Consider the following 21,227-nt stretch of genomic DNA (forward strand, 5'->3'; position numbering starts at 1 on the left):
GAAATTGCATGACTGTGTGCTTTGTTTTATACACCTGTCAGCAATGGGTGTGGCTGAAATAGCCGAATCCACTAATTTGAAGGGGTGTCCACATACACTACATGGCCAGAAGTATCATATGAGCCCCTTACCATCATCTAGTGTGATCTCCTGGAGTCCCATGGAGCCAAGAGGCAGCTTCTCCTCTGGTTCCTGCTTGATGTTCATCCTCCCTCTGTCGTTTGAGAAGAGGGAATGGGGTGCCGGGGGACACTCCTGGGGGTCGATACCAGAGGCCAGCCCCTGAGCGCTGCTGGGGGACAGGTGCCTCAAGGGACCCCCAGAGGAGGCTAATGCTAACGGGGAGGTGGAGCAGGTTGCTGCTACTCCAGGAGTGGGAGAATACGAAGCAGGCAAGTTTTTGTCAGAATGGTAGCTCAGATTATACTCAGCCTGTAGAGCCGCTAGGTCAGAGTCTGAGTGGGAAAAGTGGTATTTTAGAGACTGCAGCTGGGTTGCATTCTGGGTGTGGGTTCTGGCAGACTGGAGAGTGGCAACAGAGAGATCAGGTCCAATGAGGCTCTGGTACATCACACTTTCCCTATGAGGGCTGGAGACAGCTGGCCTGGGCTGGGCAGACTGAGGTCGAATGACCTGGAATGCGGCAGGACCAGGTCTCATGGGAGAGCTGGCCTGGCCACTATAAGGCACATTATGTTGTGTGGCCTGGTAGACAGGCTTTGTCCGAGGGGGTGGCATTGAATCAGGTGTATGCATAGGGCTTATACGCTGGTATCCCATACTGGGACTGTAGCTGTGGAGGTGAGGGGAGTGCTGAAGAGGCGAGGAGCCTGAGGGAGTGTATGCTGGCTGGGAGGGCGGACCACAAGGCACAGGGTGACCACCAGAGGAACCATACAAGGGCCTGTCCTGAGAGAAGGCCCCGTCAGAAGAATTCTGCTTGCTGCTTGTTGGATATAGGCCAGGGAGATTGTTGCAAGTAGACAGATAGGTTGAGTCAGTGAGCTCCTGCTTCACCCGAGGAGCCACAACTGCATGGTCACTGGCAGTGGGATAATGGTGTGGAGAAGCACCAGCCAAGTATGTGAAGTTTTGCCTTTGGCTTCTTCTCCTCTTCCCGTTGCACACGTAGAACTGCACCTGGACTGCAGAGCTCACAGTGGTGTTGTGGTAGGTAGGAATCTCAACCACGATTCTGGACTGCAAAGAGAATGTTTCCAAATGATTTATCATATATTCAAGGGATCCAGGGTTTGGGAGGTTGATTTCATGTAGGCTAACTTTAATCATGTAATTTAGGTTTCTACTTACTCTTTTACTCTTGTCTCGAATAACTTTTCCGTCAACTTCCCACTGTGTGCGTCCATCTGGAGAGATAAAACATCACAATTAACACACTGTTGTATTGTGTTAATGGGAGAATATTTTCCTTTTTTTGGCATCGTTTTTATACCCTTTTCACACTACTGAGCCAAGTCACGTAAAGCTGCACTGTGCTGGCCTGGTTATGCACCACCATAGTTGTTGGACCAACTCGGTGGACTCATGGTTACAGTATTCACCCTGAGATCATAGGAGCTCTTGCTCCTATGAGCCGGTCCGGCTCGCACAAGGCAAAGCTACTTTACTATAGCTGCTGGAAAGAACATATCCAAGTGAGTATGGTTCGGGAAAAGGATAAACCAGACTCATCCTCTAGCCTTTCTATGAACTCTATAAAGTCAAGGCGGCGTCAGCGTCTCTTACCAGGGCCTTTCTCCAGGAAGATGACCTTTGACTCGGGGGATATGTTGGAGCCAGTAATTACCATCTCCCCACCCCCACTGACCAAGCAGCTGAGGGGACTGCAGCTCTGCATCTGGGGAAGGTCTGTGGCCGAGCGCTGGGCTGCAAGTCAATTACATTTAACTATTACATATACTGAACAGTGAAGGACATAGACATATCTGATATTGTCAGAAAGCTTAAATTCTTGTTAATCTAATTGCACTGCCCAATTTGCAGTAGCCATTACAGTGAAATAATACCATGCTATTGTTTGAGGAAAGTGCACAGTTATGAACTTGAAAATGTATTAATAAACTAATTAGGCACATTTGGGCAGTCTTGATACAAAATTCTGAACAAAAATGCAATGGTTCATTGGATCAGTCTAAATCTTTGCACATTCACTGCTGCCTTCTAGTGGCCAAAATCTAAATCTGGAATAATACATTATGGCCTTTCTCTTTTATTTCAAAGATGGTACAATTTTTTTTTGCTTAGATCTTTTTCCAGATCTAATGTGTTATGTCCTCCTACATTAATTTCACATTTCCACAAACTTCAAATTGTTTCCCAAATGATATCAATATTATGCATATCCTTGCTTCAGGTCCTGAGTTACAGGCAGTTAGATTTGGGTATGTCATTTTAGGTGAAAATTGAAGAAAAAAAAGGGTCTAATCCTTAAGAGGAGGTCTGGTCACAAGTTATAGCCTTTAACTAATTATTATACCAAACACTAAATATAGATTATATAAATAAAGATTATTTCTGGTCAAGTCCCATAATCGGGAAAAACTCAGGACTATATGAATAATGTATGTGGATCTTTGAACGCATGTACAGTACCAGTCAAAAGTTTGGGCACACCTACTCATTCAAGAGTTTTTCTTTATTTTTACTATTTTCTACATTGTAGAATAATAGTGAAGAAATCAAAACTATGAAATAACACATATGGAATCATGTAGTAACCAAAAAGGTATTAAACAAATCAAAGTATAGTATATAGTTGAGATTCTTCAAAGTAGCCACCCTTTGCCTTGATGACAGCTTTGCACACTCTTGGCATTTTCTCAACCAGCTTCATGAGGTAGTCACCTGGAATGCATTTCAATTAACAGGTGTGCCTTGTTATAAGTTAATTTGTGGAATTTCTTTCCTTCTTAATGCATTTGAGACAATCGGTTGTGTTGTGACAAAGTATGGGTGGTATACAGAAGATAGCTCAATTTGGTAAAAGACCAAGACCAAGAACAGCTGAAATAAGCAAAGTGAAATGACAGTCCATCATTACTTTAAGACATGAAGGTCAGTCAATCCAGACAATTTCAAGAACTTTTAAAAAGTTTTTTCAAGTGCAGTCGCAAATAAAATATATTTTGATTTGTTTAACACCTTTGTGGTTACTACATGATTCCATATGTGTTATTTCATAGTTTTGATGACTTCACTATTATTCTACAATGTAGAAAATAGTAAAAAATTAAGAAAAACCCTTGAATAAGTAGGTGTGTCCAAACTTTGGACTGGTACTATTACTACAGTATGTAGGCCGGCCTACTGAATAAAATGTACTCACAGCACTCCACAGGAATAGAGGCAGCTTGCAGACACAGGACCTTGCCGCTGGGCTGAGGGATATACACACGGAATGCCACTCGCACACGCGTGTTCTTCCTCCCGATGTCAGTCTCCCCCTTCCTGAGCTCAATGTCAGAGTTCCTCAGCTTCAGGATGCCTGCACAGTCAATACTGTAGAGGGAGAAATACAAGCATGAGACAACATTATATAAAGGCCCATATAAACATTTCCATTTTAATATTTACAGTAAGCTAATAATAATCCTACTTTTGGGGGTGCTTATATTTTTCCTGTTATACACAAGTGTGTAATGGAAATTTTTGTTGCCTGTCCCAACTCCCCCTGAGACACCCGCAGGGTGTGGGGTCATGTCCAGGGTGGCATTGTACAGCCCCCCTGGAGCAATTAGGGTTAATTGCCTTGCTCAAGGGCACAGCAACAGATTTTTTCCCCCACCTTTCGGTTACTGCCCAACGGTATTCAAACCAGCAACCTTTCGGTTACTGCCCAACGCTCTAACCTCGAGGCTGCCTGCCGCCCTTAATAAAGAATGACCATAATGCTTTAAATAGTTCACATTCTTCACATGTCATTTTATGATGTTATGTCGTTTGTTGAATAGTGACCAATAAGTATCAGATAGTGCGAGAAAATAATGCCTGGATTCTTCCATTATGTAAGGCAGCCACATTTCCGTGACAAAATAGTTATGTTCTGTCTGTTTCTATTTGTTCTAGGTGTAGAAATATGCTTATTCTTAGACGAAAACCCATTCCCATTTTTAACATGCTATCATCTGTTCTAAATCGTTCAAAAATGATGAGAATTCACAGTGGAAGCCATTTTACATTTTAGATCATAATACCAATAAATCACAAGCACAAAATGTTCTATTTTTAGCCTTGTGATGCTTTGAAAACATAAATATGACATGGTTATGACCCGTACCTGGTGGACATATTGTTTTCGGGGAGGAGAGAGATTTCCAGAACCTTTGTACTGCTTATTACGCTTTCCTGGCAAGCAGTAGCCACCGTCTTTCCCGTTACTCTGTGCACCTGGTAGAAGACATGTGGTCTCAAGTACCGATCGTCTGCCGTTCCTATGAAAATCTGCAGGTTGACTGGCTTCTCGTTGTATCCAATGAGCTGAAAATGACACCAATCCATAGAAATCATATACGCATTCTACCGCATTTTGATTTACAAATACATGAATACACCGTGTTTCACTTCTTCTTATGAGCACTCTTGTTCTCTGCACTGTACATTTGAATAAGTGTGTTTGGGTCTGTTTAGAAACAGTATGCAAAACCAATGCCAAAGCTCTGTACTGATAGCAATACACCCAGACAATGTCTAAAAATGTGACCTGCAATGTACATCCTGGATTGCCTACAATGAAATTACCCAATTCAAACCATTTGAGGTCACCAAAAATAAGTTGTGCCCCTGAAGAGCCAGCCTGAGGTTGAGGAATGTCCAACACGCCTACGTGATGCAATGTACAGGGAAACACTGCTTGTGGCATTACAGAGGACTAGAGTGTGAAGCTGTGTGTCTTTAACACTAGAGTAATGAAGCCACCCCAAAATAAACTAGCTGGTATATATTACATGAGAGCCAGGCCTCAATGAAGCTTTGCTTATCTCAGCCTGCATCTGTTCCAGCCTGGCTGCACCTTGATCCATAGATGGTAGTTCAGTCCCACTGCAGTCCTACTGGCAAATAGTGCTCTGCTAGACGGTACCCACTGGCAAATAGAGCTCTGCTCAATGTTAGGTGATACTCTGAGCCCTGATCCAGGGATTGTATTCCAGCCCCACTGGCAAGTAGTGCTCTGCTATGCTCTGCTAAACGTTAGGTGATACGCTCTGGTGATATACCCAGTGTGATGCCCAGTGTGATACCCCGAGCACAGACTACTTAAAATGGTAAAAGATCAAAGGGTGTGGTAGTTGGTGTATGTGCAGCACTTTGGAGTAACTAGAGTACGAGCTGTGATCCATCCATGGGTTTAAATGCATACACCTTGGATCCCTCCTCTCTCATGTAGTGAGTCACAGCACAGCCTAGTTGTTTACTAGAGTTATGGCTTCCAAGGACATGCTTGATGTGGACTTGAATATACAGAACACAAAGCTCACATGTACACACACACACACACACATGCTTGCACGCGCCTGTGTTAAATGAAGAGCTGTTGGGCTACAATAACAGGCTGTCTGTCTGAGGGTTACCATGTATCTGTCGTTAACGGAGAAGGAGAGCAAGAGAGCGAGAAACTACAGTGCGAGATTAGGGCCGCCAGTGCTCTTGTGGTTGGTTGGGTTTGAATAAACTACGTCACCTCCCATATTTACTGAGCCTAATACATGAACAAGTGTCACAAACCCCTGATAACATTGTTCAATAAATGTACATTTCAAGTAATAACAGGGAGGGAGTAATTGCACAAAACGCCTACTCAAGACAGTTCATTGTAACAAGAACACCTCCTTTGATATCTCAGGGTGTCACACGTTGATTGACACCTCGAGGTTACAATTGCAAACAGCAGTTTATCAAAACACAACTTGTTATGTGAACCAGGCATAAAGTTTAGCGCAATCATATTGATCTTCTTGGTCAGAGCCCTGACATTTCACATTCTTAAAATAAAGTGGTGATCCTAACTGACCTAAAAACAGGGCATTTTTACTAGGATTAAATGTCAGGAATTGTGAAAACTGAGTTTAAATGTATTTGGCTAAGGTGTATGTAAACTTCGGACTTCAACTGTACATTTGTCATGCAGACCTGGATTCAAATAGTATGTGTTTAAATACTTTAGCTGTGCTAGATTGAGCTTTACAAGTGCAAATACTATTTGGACCCAGGTCTGGTGTCATGAGGTTGGGAAAGACTTTCTCTTAACCTTGACTACAGGGTGTCCTCCTGAGGCAGCCTTGACGGCCCCCCGACTCCCCTCTGTCTCATAGTGGGCCCTGTGGTGGCCCCGTGGCTGCACATCCACCTTCAACTCGCACTGGCCAAACTGGCTGGGCAGGGGCCAGTCCAGTGGGGGTAGGGAGGAGGTCCTGGGTGGGAAGGCAACACAGGGTCATATTACTTAGGTAGCAAATGGAAGAAAACAGACAAACAGGGAGGGATTACCTGAACTTGCCCAATAAGAAATTATAATTTTCCATTGCAAGAATGTTTGCTACAGTGTGCGTTAACGACTACAACCCAGACATTATTTCTCATAAACATACTGTCATACAGCATAGGGGTTGGTATCTTGTTCTTCACCTCTAGTTATGATCTCCTGGCCCTTGGCCTTGCTAGGGTTGCTATGGTAGTACAATGTCTGCACTATGCTGAGTGATTGCAGAAATGAGAGTGTTCACCTGGTGGATAGCATGATGAAGCACACGTGAGAATTGATGCTTATGTAATTATGAATAACAAACCTGAAAAGGGGTGTGTTGCCAGGTTTGGGTTTGTTCCAGGTGAAGTGTGAGGGAACCGAGAGAAAGAGTTCTTCAAAAAGGCCATCCTGTTTTAGAGTAGACCCAGACTCATCTGCAGGTGAGTCCAGGTGAGGCAACACGACTCCTTGGTCTTCGGGCACCAGCCCTGAGTCTCCCTGTCCATGCAGTAGACCCATGTGAGCCTGCTGAGAGGTCCTCCTGGTTTTGGAGGGAACATCTACCTCAGGGAGGTTGTACAGGAGGGCCCCCATGGCACCAGGGCTTCCAACCGCCCAGGTGTCCTCTGTTATGCTGCCCCTGGGAGAGTGGCTGGGGGTGGGGCAGGGGGACTGATGAGGGGATGGGGAGGGGGAAGGTCCCTGTCCGTAGACGTCTGCGCTGGAGTGTCGTCTCTTCCCACAAGGTGATGTGGGCCTTGAGCCGGACCTGGAGGTGGGGCGCGGGTTAAGCCAGTTCTCGTCTGTGACGCTGTTGCGAGGAGAGTGACAGGGGGACTGACGGGGCGACTGGCGAGGGGACTGGTGGGGCGAGAGGGAGTGGGTGTTCATGAAGTACTGCTGCTGCCACAGCTCTACCCCGAATCCCCCCGCGGCCTGGCCTTGTGGGGAGCAGCCAGGGAGGCCAGGGGAGAGGCCAGCGGGGAACCCATGGTGAATCGGGCGGCCGCCTCGTTCAGCTCAGCCTCCACGTCGTCGTAAACGTGCGAGAAGGACTCGCAGGAGGACACGTCGGACAGCCAGCTCCTGGAGGACAGGCTGCTGCAAGGGCTGGGGTTCAGGGACGATGAGTCCCTGTAACAGGGGTCCAGGGATAGGTAGAGGTGATCCCTGGACCAGGACCGTTCACGACCGCACTCACCCCCGCCGTCTGCCCCGCTGATGGGCACGGCATCCTGGCTGGAGCCCAGCTCTTGGTGACTGTGACTGATAGATGTGATCTGGATGCTTGGGCAGTCGAACGCCTTGGGGAGGTGTCCCATGGGCCAGTATCTGGAACTGTGAACTTCATAGCTGGAGCTGGGGTGGTAGTTACCATAGGTTTGGAGAGGAGCTTGTTGAGAAGCAGCTTGGTGGTGCTGCTGGCTCTGTTGTAAGTCTTGGGCCTGGCCAATAGGCTGATTGACCATAGACTGGGTGGTATAGTATGGCGTGCTGTCACCAGGGTCTGGACCTGGGTATAAAAAAAGGACACTTAGAAAAAGGTATTCCTGCTGCTGTCCCCATAGGAGAACCCTTTTCGGTTCCAGATAGAACTATTTTGGGTTCCACGTAGAATCCTCTGGAAAGGGAACCTGGAACCAAATGTGGTTCTTCAAAGGGTTCTCCTATGGGGCCTGCCGAAGAACCCTTTTTGGTTCTAGATAGGAGTGTAGGCAAATTGAGGGGGAGGTTCTTTTCAATGCAAAGTGTCTAGTCTTTAGGGCATACAGCAGCAGATAAAATTGGTGCCATTGCTCCCTGCATTACTCCAGAGAGGAGATAACAGACAAACAAATGATAATTCTCTGATCAACTACTCACCATCTACTACTCTGTCTTTTAATCGATCCTTTAACACAGAAAGCCTAGACTAGTCATCCATAACCCACTGGGAATGTTGTCATAAATGCCATTTCAGAGTCTCTCCACAAATTGTGGGGAAGACTATACATAGAGATTGACCTGTTTGGCAGGGGCTCCTGCGGCTTGGCGGTGGATAGATTAACAACAGCAGCGCTCGCTCACCAGTCTAAATCACACAACTAACTAACTGTACATTATCACCGGTGTCAACTGAGCAACAGCAACAAAAGCAGCGGCCTTCTAGAGCTGGTCGGCAATATGGACAAAAGTCCATATCATGATAAATTGCCTGCATTTATTCCATAACAATAAATAGAATGATACATTTATAACATTCATGTGCATGTTTTTCTAAGTCATCCTACTACTACTAGTTTCATGATTGTAGCCATCAATGGTCCAAATTACCCATATTAGCAAACTTATTTCACCTCAAACTTCACATTTCTCTAGTATATGCTACCTATCTTCATGAACAATATCAGGAAAATGCCTGCGATAAGTGGTCGTGTCGATACATTTAAACTCCACAGCCTACTGTCTACACTAGTTCACACAAGGACAAACGTAACCACACACTGTCCTGCTCTGGCCTGGTCTGCACACAAAATGCAAAGATGGTGAGATGTCAAAGGGCTGTGTGTGCCACGATATGGAGCACATAAAAGAACGTCCCTTCGCCTTGACTTATTTGCAAAATGAATGTAATGAATATAAACGTTATCTGATGCAACACCGGCTTGGCTGCCCCTCTGGCTGGGTGGTAGAATGTGTTGGCGCCTGACTGAGATGAGGGTGCCATTTATAGGAGTTGGAAATAAGGAAGGAAACAGACAAGAGAAATGGCCGATGGAAAACAGGGAGTGGGTGGCTATCATGTTTTATTCTCTTCTATTACAATAGATATTAAAGATATAAAAAGTAAATTCTTATTCAACTTCATCTGTAGGCTACTCTAGGCTTATTTGGCTACTCAATTGATAGCCGAGGTTATGTAGAGGGCTACGGTAGCCGACACATTGGTCAATGAATGCAGTCTACAGTCGTGGTTCGGCTCTATGACCAGATACCACAATCTAGCCAAGGCGAAACAAACCCCAATGTCACTGACATTTGACCCTTTCCCCAGGCATTTCTCCTGAAATCTCTGTGCAAGACTGACAAAATGGCTGACAAAATGGGCAGTTGTCAATACAATAGTGTTTTACTCAACAAATTACACAGTGATACTGTATATTGAGACATTCAGATTTTGCATATATCCAAATGTAAACTGGACCAGGATCTGATTAAATATAATCAAATGCAACTGTGTAATAAACTCCATGTCATTCAAGATGTCTGGTGCGTCATTATCAGTGGCGACACGTCATTCAGGGCTGTTAAGCTAATATAAAAAAAAGATATATAAAAAAGATCATAATTATATATACTTGTATTCTGTTTGCATGTTATTTTGGCATTAATACGTGTCACATATCCTAAATATATAATTGAGTTAATAAAGCCACATACAAACATGGTCTCTTTTTGCTTTCTTGAGAAAGGCAGCTCCAAACTGAAGGGGATTTAGCCTAGCTCCGTGCTTTCTGTGGTGGTTTCACATCGCTTGCTCCGACAAGCTGGTGTGGCTGGCTTCCGGGTTGAGCGAGCAGTGTGTCGAGAAGCAGTGCGGCTTCACTCTCGACCTTCGCTGAGTCCGTAGGGGAATTGCAGCGATGAGACAACATCGTAACTACCAATTGGATATCACGAAAAAAGGGGTAACGCCAGAAAAGTTTGAATACATTGGCCATGCTGTCAATCCAGCATGACTTCTGCCACATTCAAAACAACTGCAAACTCGGAATTGGTCATCCAACTCTGAATTCCAAGTCGGGATTTCGGGCCGCGCCACCTTCCTGTTCAAGTGAGCACAGCACAACAAGGTGAGTCCAAAAACGTTTTGTATGCTGCTGCATAAATTATGTAATATGCCAGGGAGATATGTATACTGTAGCTAACAAAGTAATACTAAGTGTATGTTGTGTAGTAAGCTGTTATTAGACCATGTTCCTCACCCTAATAATTTGTTCCCTTTTCACCTCATAACTTACTGTTCTGACTTGGTGGTGCAAATTTAGCCTATAGTCTGTTTTAGAGAAAAGTCATCATTGAATATTGTAAGAGCTTCCATTGCCTGCTTTTTTTTTTACCTTTATCTTACTAGGCAAATCAGTTAAGAACAAATTCTTATTTTCAATGACGGCCTAGGGTGGGTTAACTGCCTGTTCAGGGGCAGAACGACAGATTTGTACCTTGTCAGCTCGGGAATTTGAACTTGCAACCTTTTGGTTACTAGTCCAATGCTCTAACCACTAGACTACAGCTATGCCCCCTTTATTTATCCTATGGTTGTGACTTGGTCTGAATTCTGTCGCTGTACATTTCAAAAGTGCTGAACAAACAGTTATATTGACTATGCCTGTGTCTTAATCGATATTACGGATTGCCTCTTATCCGCTCTTCGTCCCCTTATGCCATAGTTTGTACATCTCAATTGTCAGTAGAAACCACATTTGTTTAGGCAAGTCATCCATATCAGCTATATTTTTTAAAAGGCAGTAAAAGAGGCTGAATGAACTGTTTCGCTGCCAGACAAGGCTCCGCTGATAGCCAGGTGTAGCAGTGGTAAGGTGTTGGGACAGCTTTATGTAGGTCCTAACAGTTTGTGGGCACTGTTTGTCACTGTTATAATGCAATGAATCTATTGTTTAGTATTGTGGCATGCATTGCTGGCATGCATGTAAAACAAAATTGCCCAACCAAGATTTACATGCTAAAATCGTCACTGCTTGTTATGCACATTGATTACAGTACAATAATAAAATACTAGTGTGGTATTTTATGTTAGAACTTAATCCTAACATTTAAAGATATAAAAAGTACATTCTTATTCAACTTAATCTGTAGGCTACTATAGGATTATTCGGCTACTCAATTGATAGCCTAGGTTATGTAGAGGGCTACAATAGCCGACACATGCTTCAAGATGGCCACCATTGTTCCTGTTCCCAAGAAAGCTTAGGTAACTGAACAAAATGACTATTGCCCCGTTGCACTCACTTCTGTCATCATGAAGTGCTTTGAGAGACTAGTCAAGGAGCATATCACCTCCACCCTACCTGATACCCTAGACCCACTCCAATTTGCTTATCGCCCCAATAGGTCCACTGACATTGACATGTTTGTACAAACTGTAATAGAACTCTTTTGACCTTTATTCTGGATTTTGCGCTCGCGCATTGTGCATTTGGAATAGTGAACTAAACGCGCAAACAAAACAAAGGTATTTGGACATAAATATGCACGTAATTGAACAAAACAAACATTTCTTGTGTAAGTGGAAGTCCTGGGAGTGCATTCAGACGAAGATCAGCAAAGGTAAGTGATGATTTATAATGCTATTTATGACTTTTGTTGACTCCACAACTTGGCGGGTAAGTGTATGGTTTGCTTTTGTGGCTGAACGCTGTTCTCAGATGATTGAATATTGTGCTTTTGCTGTAAAGCTTTTTTGACATCTGACACAGCGGTTGTATTAAGAACAAGTTTAACATTAATTCTATGTAAAACATGTATCTTTCATCAAAGTTTATTTCTGTTATTTGATGTGGCTCTCTGCAATTTCTCTGGATGTTTTGGAGGCATTTCTGAACATGGCGCCAATGTAAACTGAGGTTTTTGGATATAAATATGAACTTGATAGAACAAAACATACATTTATTGTGTAACATTGAGTACTGGGAGTGTCATCTGAGGAAGATCGTCAAAGGTTAGTGATTCATTTTATCTATATTTTTGCTTTTTGTGACACCTCTCTTTGGTTGGAAAATGGCTGAATGCTTTCTGTGACTTGTTGCTGACCTAACATAATGATATGTTCTGCTTTCGCCGAAAAGCCTTTTTGAAATCGGACACTGTGGTTGGATTAACGAGAAGTGTATCTTTAAAATGGTGTAAAATACTTCAATGGTTGAGGAATGTTAATTATGAGATTTTTGTTGTTTTGAATTTGGCACCCTGCACTTTCACTGGCTGTTGGCGAGGTGGGACGCTAGATCCCAGAGAGGTTAATACCATAGTACCCTCCAAACTCTTCATTAAGCTCGAGACCCTGGGTCTTGAACCCGCCCTGTGCAATTGGGTCCTGGACTTTCTGATGGGCCACCCCCGGGTGGTGAGGGTAGGAAACAACATCTCCACCCCGCTGATCCTCAACACTGGGGCCCCACAAGGGTGCGTTCTCAGCCCTCTCCTGTACTCCCTGTTCACCCATGACTGCGTGGCCATGCACGCTTCCAACTCACTCATCAAGCTTGCAGACGACACTACAGTGGTAGACTTGATTACCAACAAAGACGAGACGGCCTACAGGGAGGAGGTGAGGGCCCTCTGAGTATGGTGTCAGGAAAATAACCTCTCACTCAATGTCAACAAAACAAAGGAGACGATCGTGGACTTCAGAAAACAGCAGAGGGAGCACCTCCCCATACACATTGACGGGACAGTAGTGGAGAAGGTGGAAAGTTTTAAGTTCCTCGGCGTACACATCACGTACAAACTGAAATGGTCCACCCACACAAACAGCGTGGTGAAGAAGACGCAACCTCAGGAGGCTTAAGAAATATGGCTTGTCACCTAAAACACTCAAACTTTTACAGATGCACAATCGAGAGCATCCTGTCGGGCTGTATCACCGCCTGGTACGGCAACTGCACCGCCCTCAACTGCAAGGCTCTCCAGAGTGTAGTGCGGTCTGCACAATGCATCACCGGGGGCAAACTACCTGCCTTCCAGGACACCTACAGAACCCGATGTCACAGGAAGGCCAAAAAGATCATCAAGGACAACAACCACCCGAGCCACTGCCTGTTCACCCCGCTATCATCCAGAATGTGAGGTCAGTACAGGTGCATCAAAGCTGGAACCGAGACTGAAAAACAGCTTCTATCTCAAGGCCATCAGACTGTTAAACAGCCACCACTAACATAGAGAGGCTGTGTCAACATACAGACTCAAATCTCTGGCCACTTTAATAAATGTTCTTAATAAAGGTATCACTAGTCACTTTAAATAACGGCACTTTAATAATGTTTACATATCCTACATCACTCATCTCATATGTATATACTGCCCTATCGCTCATCCATATACAGTGAGGCAAAAAAGTATTTAGTCAGCCACCAATTGTGCAAGTTCTCCCACTTAAAACGATGAGAGAGGCCTGTAATTTTCATCATACTTTATTTTCAGTATACTTATTTTCCACCATAATTTGCAAATAAATTCATTAAAAATCCTACAATGTGATTTTCTGGATTTTTTTTCTCATTTTGTCTGTCATAGTTGAAGTGTACATATGCCTCTCTCATCTTTTTAAGTGGGAGAACTTGCACAATTGGTGGCTGACTAAATACTTTTTTGCCCCACTGTATTTATATGTACATATTCTTATTCATCCCTTACATTTGTGTGTACAAGGTAGTTGTTGTGAATTTGTTAGATTACTTGTTAAATATTACTGCATTGTCGGAACTAGAAGCACAAACATTTCGCTACACTGGGATTAACATCTGCTAACCATGTGTATGTGACCAATAAAATGTGATTTGATTGATATTGGTCAATGAATGCAGCCTACATTCGTGGTTCGGCTATATGACCAGATACCGCAATCTAGCCAAGGCGACACAAACAGAACATTTGCACCAAATTGGTAACTTTGTAAAATTATATTAAAGCTTTGTGGAATACGGATACATTGTAAAAAATTAAAAAATAAAACTCACCTGCGAGGCCTAGCTGTTGCGCGTCCTCTCCGAAAATAAGTCTGAAGTCCAGTTCCTCATTGCCGCTACAATTTACAGTAGTCATTCGGTCTTACTAGTCGGTTCTTTACAGTTCTTTATTCCTGGGTTGTTTCAAAACTGGACTCAAAAGGTTAACGATACAACAGGAGGAAAATGAGTTTAGTTTACACTATAAACAGCAACAAGAAGCCTATCCGAAGTTGTAAATAACTAAAGCGATTCCTAAATGCGTGTCCCCTCCAGGCGACATTTATTACGAATCTATTATATTCTCTTGATACTTCACCAGTTCAGTTCTCGGACTAGAAAAGACGCAGACAATGGTTCGACCGTAGTTACTCTTGATGACTGGTGAAGTAGGCTGGTAGTCTACTCCAAACTTCCACATTACAAACAAAGCATTACAGACAGCTTGGTTCATGACGTCAGCAAAATACTACACCCGGCATATCACCCCGCGTACTGTAAGTAGCTGGTGAGAGAGTACTGTAGGCCTACAAGCTACTAGACCATTTTAGAGTATCAAATCACCTGACAAGACAAGTAATGTATTTCTGGAGACTGCAATCAATCAACGATACGAATACTTATCTCGTTAGAAGCAAACAGTTTTAAAAACAAATAAACCATCCGTTATCCAACAGCAGACACACACCACTCATACCACAATCAAATCATCAACCTTTATAGTTTAACAGTGATAGAGCAACAACCACTTTATAAGGATGAAAACTGCAACAAAAAAGGTAGGTTTTCACCAATTGTGAAAGGCCCCATAGAAGGGGCCTTACAAAATAAATACTGTCTGATAATTCTAACTAGCTGTATACAGCTCCTGTACTGCCCTCCTCTGGCACCTTTTATTACACACTCTGTCAATAACAATAAAACAAAACCAATAATTACCTTGCTTCTGGTCAATATGATGTGGTGCTGAAAGTTGCTAAGTGGTTTTCTATCGTGACATTACAGCAGAATACATTCAGTATTGCAAGCATAAGGAGAATGTGTGATTTCAAGTAGACTGCCATACTGTCTTGTTACGTATTTGACCAGTTTAAAAAACAAAAAACAAATTATCGGTTTTGGTTATCAAATTTAAAAAATTAAGAATAGGGCCATTTCTTAATTCCCTGTAGAGCATGCCTTCTTCACACAAACACCAAACATGCTTTTTGTCTATAAACAAAATAATCCAGAAGAGAAAATAAATAGCATGGAACGCCTCATGCTAATTGATGTTTGACTATTGGGGTGAGAGTTCAGTTCCAGTTACTCAGTGTCTCAGTTACTCAGAGTACGCTGCTCTTGTAGGCAATGTCTCAAACTCACAACAATATGGCCGCTACTGTATCAATCACTCCCCCTGGCAAGAGCTGACCCCTGCTGCAAATCCGCCACCATTTAATATAAAAAGGAGCATACCGTCTCATTGCGGTCGTAAAGCATTAGTCATTTTACACAGTGCAGCATCACTCTGTGCGTGTCTGGTGCTGTACACCAGTTGGAATAGCTGGTGCCCTGTTTTCTTCCGCAGCTGTTGCTCCTTTGGATTTTTAGGCAGGGGTCTTTTCCTGGCTCCATACTCTACAGTGGTGTCCTCGTCATCTGGCTTCTCCTCCCTCTTTCTCTTGCCCACCAACCCAGAGTACTCTTCACCCGCCCGCCCCTCTGGCAGTCCCAGAACACGTAGACATACTATAGCAGCAGCCTGTTCTGCATTTTTCTTTGACTTCACCCTGCATGGATATAATAAAAGAGAAAGTGTTGTGTTAAGTCATTTGGCATTATTATGAGTGAATAACACAGCTATTAAGCATTATTATAGCATTGTTACATAATATGCATTACTATAACAGTGTTATTAAGCATTACATTCACAGGGTTTAACTTGGGACACTCTCTGGGTGACTAACACATTCACTGCAGTGCCTTCAGAAAGTATGCATACCCTTTGACTTATTCCACATTTTGTTGTTACAGCCTGAATTCAAAATTGATTAAATAAATGTTTTTCCTCGCCCACCTACACGCAATACCCCATAGTGACAAAGTGAAAACACGTTTTTAGAAATGTGTGCAAATTGATTGAAAGTGAAAGTGAAATCTCATTTACATAAGTATTCAAACCCCTGAGTCAATACTCTGTAGAAGCACTTTGGCGGCGATTACAGCTTTGACTCGTCTTGGGTATGTCTCTATCAGCTTTGCACACCCCCCCCATTCTTCCCTGCAGATTTTCTCAAGCACTGTTAAGTTTGATGGGGAGCAGCGTTGAACAGCATTCTTCAAGTCTTTCCACAGATTTTCAATGAGATTGAAGTCTGGGCTTTGGGTGGGCCATTCAATGACTTTCACATTATTGTTCTGAAGCCATTCTAGCACTGCTTTGGCTGTATGATTGGGGTCATTGTCCTGTTGGAACGTAAATCTTCGCCCCAAGCCTAAGGTCATTTGTACTTAGAAGCAGGTTTTCATTGAGGATTTGCCTGTATATGGCTCCGTTCATTGTTCCCCCTGTCCTTACCGGTCTCCCAGTCCCTGCCGCTAAAAAGCATCCCCATAGCATGATGCAGCCAACATCATGCTGCCACCACCATCCTGACATTCCAAATATATTTTCAATACATATTCTAAAAACATGTTTTCACTTTGTCATTATAGGGTATTGTGTGTAGATGGGTAAAAAATATATATATATTTAATACATTTTCAATTCAGACTGTAACAGAACAATATGTGGAATAAGTCAAGGGGTATGAATACTTTCTGAAGGCACTGTATAAACTCACCGCAGAGTGGAGCTGTACTTTTTCTTTGTCACCATCTATGGATTGGAACGCCCGGTCTTGAGAGCGCAGTACTTGAAAACATCATACACAATACATTTTGTTAGAAACCAAACACACATATCAACACTACACATAAATGCTTTTGACAGCTTGTATGTTGTAAGACCATGGCTAATATAAAGTGGTCAACTTACCATCTCATATCGTGGTTGCGCCAGTTTCTTCTTGCGGCTCCACTCTACCGGGAACATCTTAGGGCTAAACTCGCCAGGGTACTCCCCCCTAATACACAAACATCACACTACTGTCATAATATGTACAGTCATAATAATATGTACAATCATAATGTACAATATGTGATATTTACAGTCAAACGTCACAAAGTACCAGTCGAAAGTTTGTACACACCTACTCATTCCAGGGTTTTTATTTATATGTACTATTTTCTACAATATAGAATAATAGTGAAGACATCAGAACTATGAAATAACACATATGGAATCATGTAGTAACCAAAAAGGTGTTTCACAAATCAAAATATATTTGAGATTCTTCAAAGTAGCCACCCTTTGCATTGATGACAGCTTAGCACACTCTTGGCATTCTCTCAACCATCTTCATGAGATAGTCACCTGGAATGCTCAAATCTAAAATATATTTTGATTTGTTAAACACCCTTTTGGTTACTACATGATTCCATGTGTTATTTCATAGAATGAGTAGGTGTGTACAAACGTTCGACTGGTACTTTATGACGTTTGACTGTAAATATGACATATTGTACATGATGATTGTACATATTATTAGTGGATGCTAATCTACAGGAATGTTTTGCTAGCACAGACTGGAATATGTTCCGGGATTCATCCGATAACATTGAGGAGTTTACCAAATCAGTCAACGGCTTCATTAATAAATGCATCGACGACGGCGTCCCCACAGTGATCGTATGTACATATCCCAACCAGAAGCCATGGATTACAGGCAACATCCGCACTAGAGCTACCCGACCCAAACCCGACGAACCCCGACATTTTAAATCAGGTTAGGGCTGGGTAGGGTCCTGTTTTCTTCATCAATAACTAGGGTACGGGCAGGGCTCAGGTATCACTAAACTGATAATTAAACATTTTGAAGCTGAGCCATATGCTCATGCTCTGCTGTGCAGTGCAGTGCAGTCATATCTAACACCATTACATGGTGTCAGAAGTGCTTCAACCTTGTCAAATATAAGACAGGAGAGATTATTTCACAGAAAATTGAGTTGTCGTAGTTTAGAGTGATAAATCAGCTAAGTGCTCTCTCATATCTCTTCATTGAGCAGCGAAACCAAACTCAGAACCGCCAAGAGCAGAGTGCATGCAGGGTGCAAGTGACAGATATTGACATTTTTTATTTATTTTTTTACCTTTATTTAACCAGGCAAGTCAGTTAAGAACACATTCTTATTTTCAATGACGGCCTGGGAACAGTGGGTTAACTGCCTGTTCAGGGGCAGAACAACAGATTTGTACCATGTCAGCTCGGGGGTTTGAACTCGCAACCTTCCGGTTACTAGTCCAACGCTCTAACCACTAGGCTACGCTGCCGCCCCATTGAGGAGCAACTAATGGATTTACTAAAAGAGGAAGTTCTCTGAGTTCGTGTTTGGCAGAAGCAATTGGGTAGGGTATGGCCTGAACATCGCAGGCATGGGTAAGGCTTGGGCTTAAAAATCATGCCCGTGCAGGGCTCTAATCTGCAATGAGCTAAAGGCTAGAGCTGCTGCTTTCAAGGAGCGGGACACTAATCCAGACACTTATAAGAAATCCCTCTACGACCTCCGATCAGCCAGTGTCAATACAGGACTAAGAACGAATCCTACTACGCCGGCTGCAAGTCTCTTGGTGTATGTCTCTATAAGCTTGGCACATTTAGCCACTGGAATCTCTGCCCATTATTCAAGGCAAAACTGCTTCAGCTCCTTCAAGTTGGATGGGTTCTGCTGGTGTACAGCAATCTTTAAGTCATACCACAGATTCTCAATTGGATTGAGGTCTGGGCTTTGACTAGGCCATTCCAAGACATTTAAATGTTTACGCTTAAACCACTCGAGTGTTGCTTTGGCACAATTAGGGACATTGTCCTGCTGGAAGGTGAACCTCCGTCCCGGTCTCAAATCTCTGGAAGACTGAAATAGGTTTCCCTCAAGAATTTCCCTGTATTTAGTGCCATCGACCATTCCTTCAATTCTGAGCAGTTTCCCAGTCCCTGCTGATGAAAAACATCCCCACAGCATGGGTTTGCGCCAGACATAGCGTTTTCCTTGTTGGCCAAAAAACTACATTTTAGTTTCATCTGACCAGAGTGTCTTCTTCCATATGTTTGGGGAGTCTCCCACATGCCTTTTGGCGAACACCAAACGTGTTTGCTTGTTTTTTTCTTTAAGCAATGTCTTTTTTCTGTCCACTCGTCCGTAAAGCCCAGCTCTGTGGAGTGTACGGCTTAAAGTGGTCCTATGGACAGATACTCCAATCTCCGCTGTGGAGATTTGCAGCTCCTTCAGGGTTATATTTGGTCTCTTTGTTGCCTCTGTAATTAATGCCCTCCCTGCCTGGTCCTTGAGTTTTGTTGGGCGGCCCTCTCTTGGCAGGTTTGTTGTGGTGCCATATTATTTCCATTTTGTAATAATGGATTTAATGCTGCTCCGTGGGATGTTCAAAGTATCGGATATTTTTTTATAACCCAACCCTGATCTATACTTCTCCACAACTTTGTCCCTGACCTGTGGAGAGCTCCTTGGTCTTCATGGTGCCGCTTGCTTGGTGGTGCACCTTGCTTAGTGGTGTTGCAGACTCTGTGGCCTTTCAGAACAGGTGTATATATACTGAGATCATGTGACAGATCATGTGATACTTAGATTGCACACAGGTGGACTTTATTTAACAAATGATGTGACTTCTGAATGTAATTGGTTGCACCAGATCTTAATTAGGGGCTTCATAGCAAAAGGGGTGAATACATATGCATGCACCACTTTTCCATTTATTTATTTTTTCACTTCAGTAAAAGTAATTTTTCTCATTTCACTTCACCAATTTGGACTATTTTGTGTATGTCCATTACATGAAATCCAAATAGAAATCCATCTAAATTACAGGTTCTAATGCAACAAAATAGGAAAAACTCTAAGGCGGATGAATATTTTTGCAAGGCACTAAGTGACCTGGCAGTTTGGTGCCAGGACAACCTCTCTCTCAATGTCAGCAAGAGAAACGAGCTGATCCTGGACTACGGGAAATGGCTGGCCGAGCATACCCCCATTCACATCAACGGGGCTGTAGTGGAGCGGGTCAAGAGCTTCAAGTTCTTCGGTGTCCACATCACTAAGGAATTAACATGGTCCGCCCACACCAACATAGTTTGTGACAAAGGCACGACAATACCTCTTCCCCCTCAGGAGGCTAAAAAGATTTTGCATGGGCCTCCTCAACTTCAAAAACTGTACCATTGAGAGCATCTTGACTGGCTGCATCACCACTTGGTATGGCAACTGCTTGGCATCTGACCGCGAGGCACAACGAAGGGTCGTGTGCATGGCCCAGTACTTCACTGGAGCCAAGCTCCCTGCCATCCAGGAGCTCTATACCAGGAGGTGTCAGAGGAAGGCCCTAAAAATTGACAAAGACTCCAGCCATCCAAGTCATAGACCGTTCTCTCTGCTACCGCATGGCAAGCAGAACTGATGTACCATGTCTGGAACCAACAGGACCCTGAACAGCTTCTACCCCTAAGCCATAAGACAGTTAAATAGTTAACCAAATAGCTACCCGGACTACCTGGATTGACACTTTTTGCACTAACTCATTTGACTCATCACATATGCCGCTGGTAATCTATCTTGTTGCCTAGTTACTTTACCCCTACCTATATGTACATAGCTACATCGTACCCCTGCACATGGATTCGGTACTGGTACCCAGTGTATATAGCCAAGTTTTCGTTACTCATTGTGTATTTATTACTTGTTTTATAATTTCTCTCTGCATTGTTGGTAAGTAAGCATTTCTCTGTTAGTCTACACCTGTTTTTTATGAAGCAAATGACAAAAGAAATTTGATTTGAGTGTTTTTCCCCACCAAAAACATCAAACCTCAAGTGGGCCGTATGTTGCCCACTCCTATACAGTAGGATCGTACCATATGATTTCAATCACTT

At 43.3% G+C, this 21,227-nt stretch overlaps 1 protein-coding gene across 1 annotated transcript in view; it reads right to left on the reverse strand.

The window, feature by feature from the left end:
* LOC115109641 (nuclear factor of activated T-cells, cytoplasmic 3-like) overlaps positions 1-21,227 on the reverse strand; it is a 40,079-nt gene that overhangs the window by 12,993 nt on the left and 5,859 nt on the right. Inside the window, 11 exon segments of the mRNA XM_065009855.1 lie at positions 132-1,200; positions 1,312-1,367; positions 1,747-1,887; positions 3,347-3,519; positions 4,298-4,497; positions 6,266-6,428; positions 6,804-7,443; positions 7,446-7,994; positions 14,218-15,977; positions 17,031-17,101; positions 17,225-17,312. Coding sequence (XP_064865927.1) covers positions 132-1,200; positions 1,312-1,367; positions 1,747-1,887; positions 3,347-3,519; positions 4,298-4,497; positions 6,266-6,428; positions 6,804-7,443; positions 7,446-7,994; positions 14,218-14,302 — 3,076 coding nt within the window. The 5' untranslated portion in view covers positions 14,303-15,977; positions 17,031-17,101; positions 17,225-17,312.

This window comes from Oncorhynchus nerka, linkage group LG25, assembly GCF_034236695.1.
Source record: "Oncorhynchus nerka isolate Pitt River linkage group LG25, Oner_Uvic_2.0, whole genome shotgun sequence".
Classification (NCBI taxonomy): Eukaryota; Metazoa; Chordata; class Actinopteri; order Salmoniformes; family Salmonidae; genus Oncorhynchus; species Oncorhynchus nerka.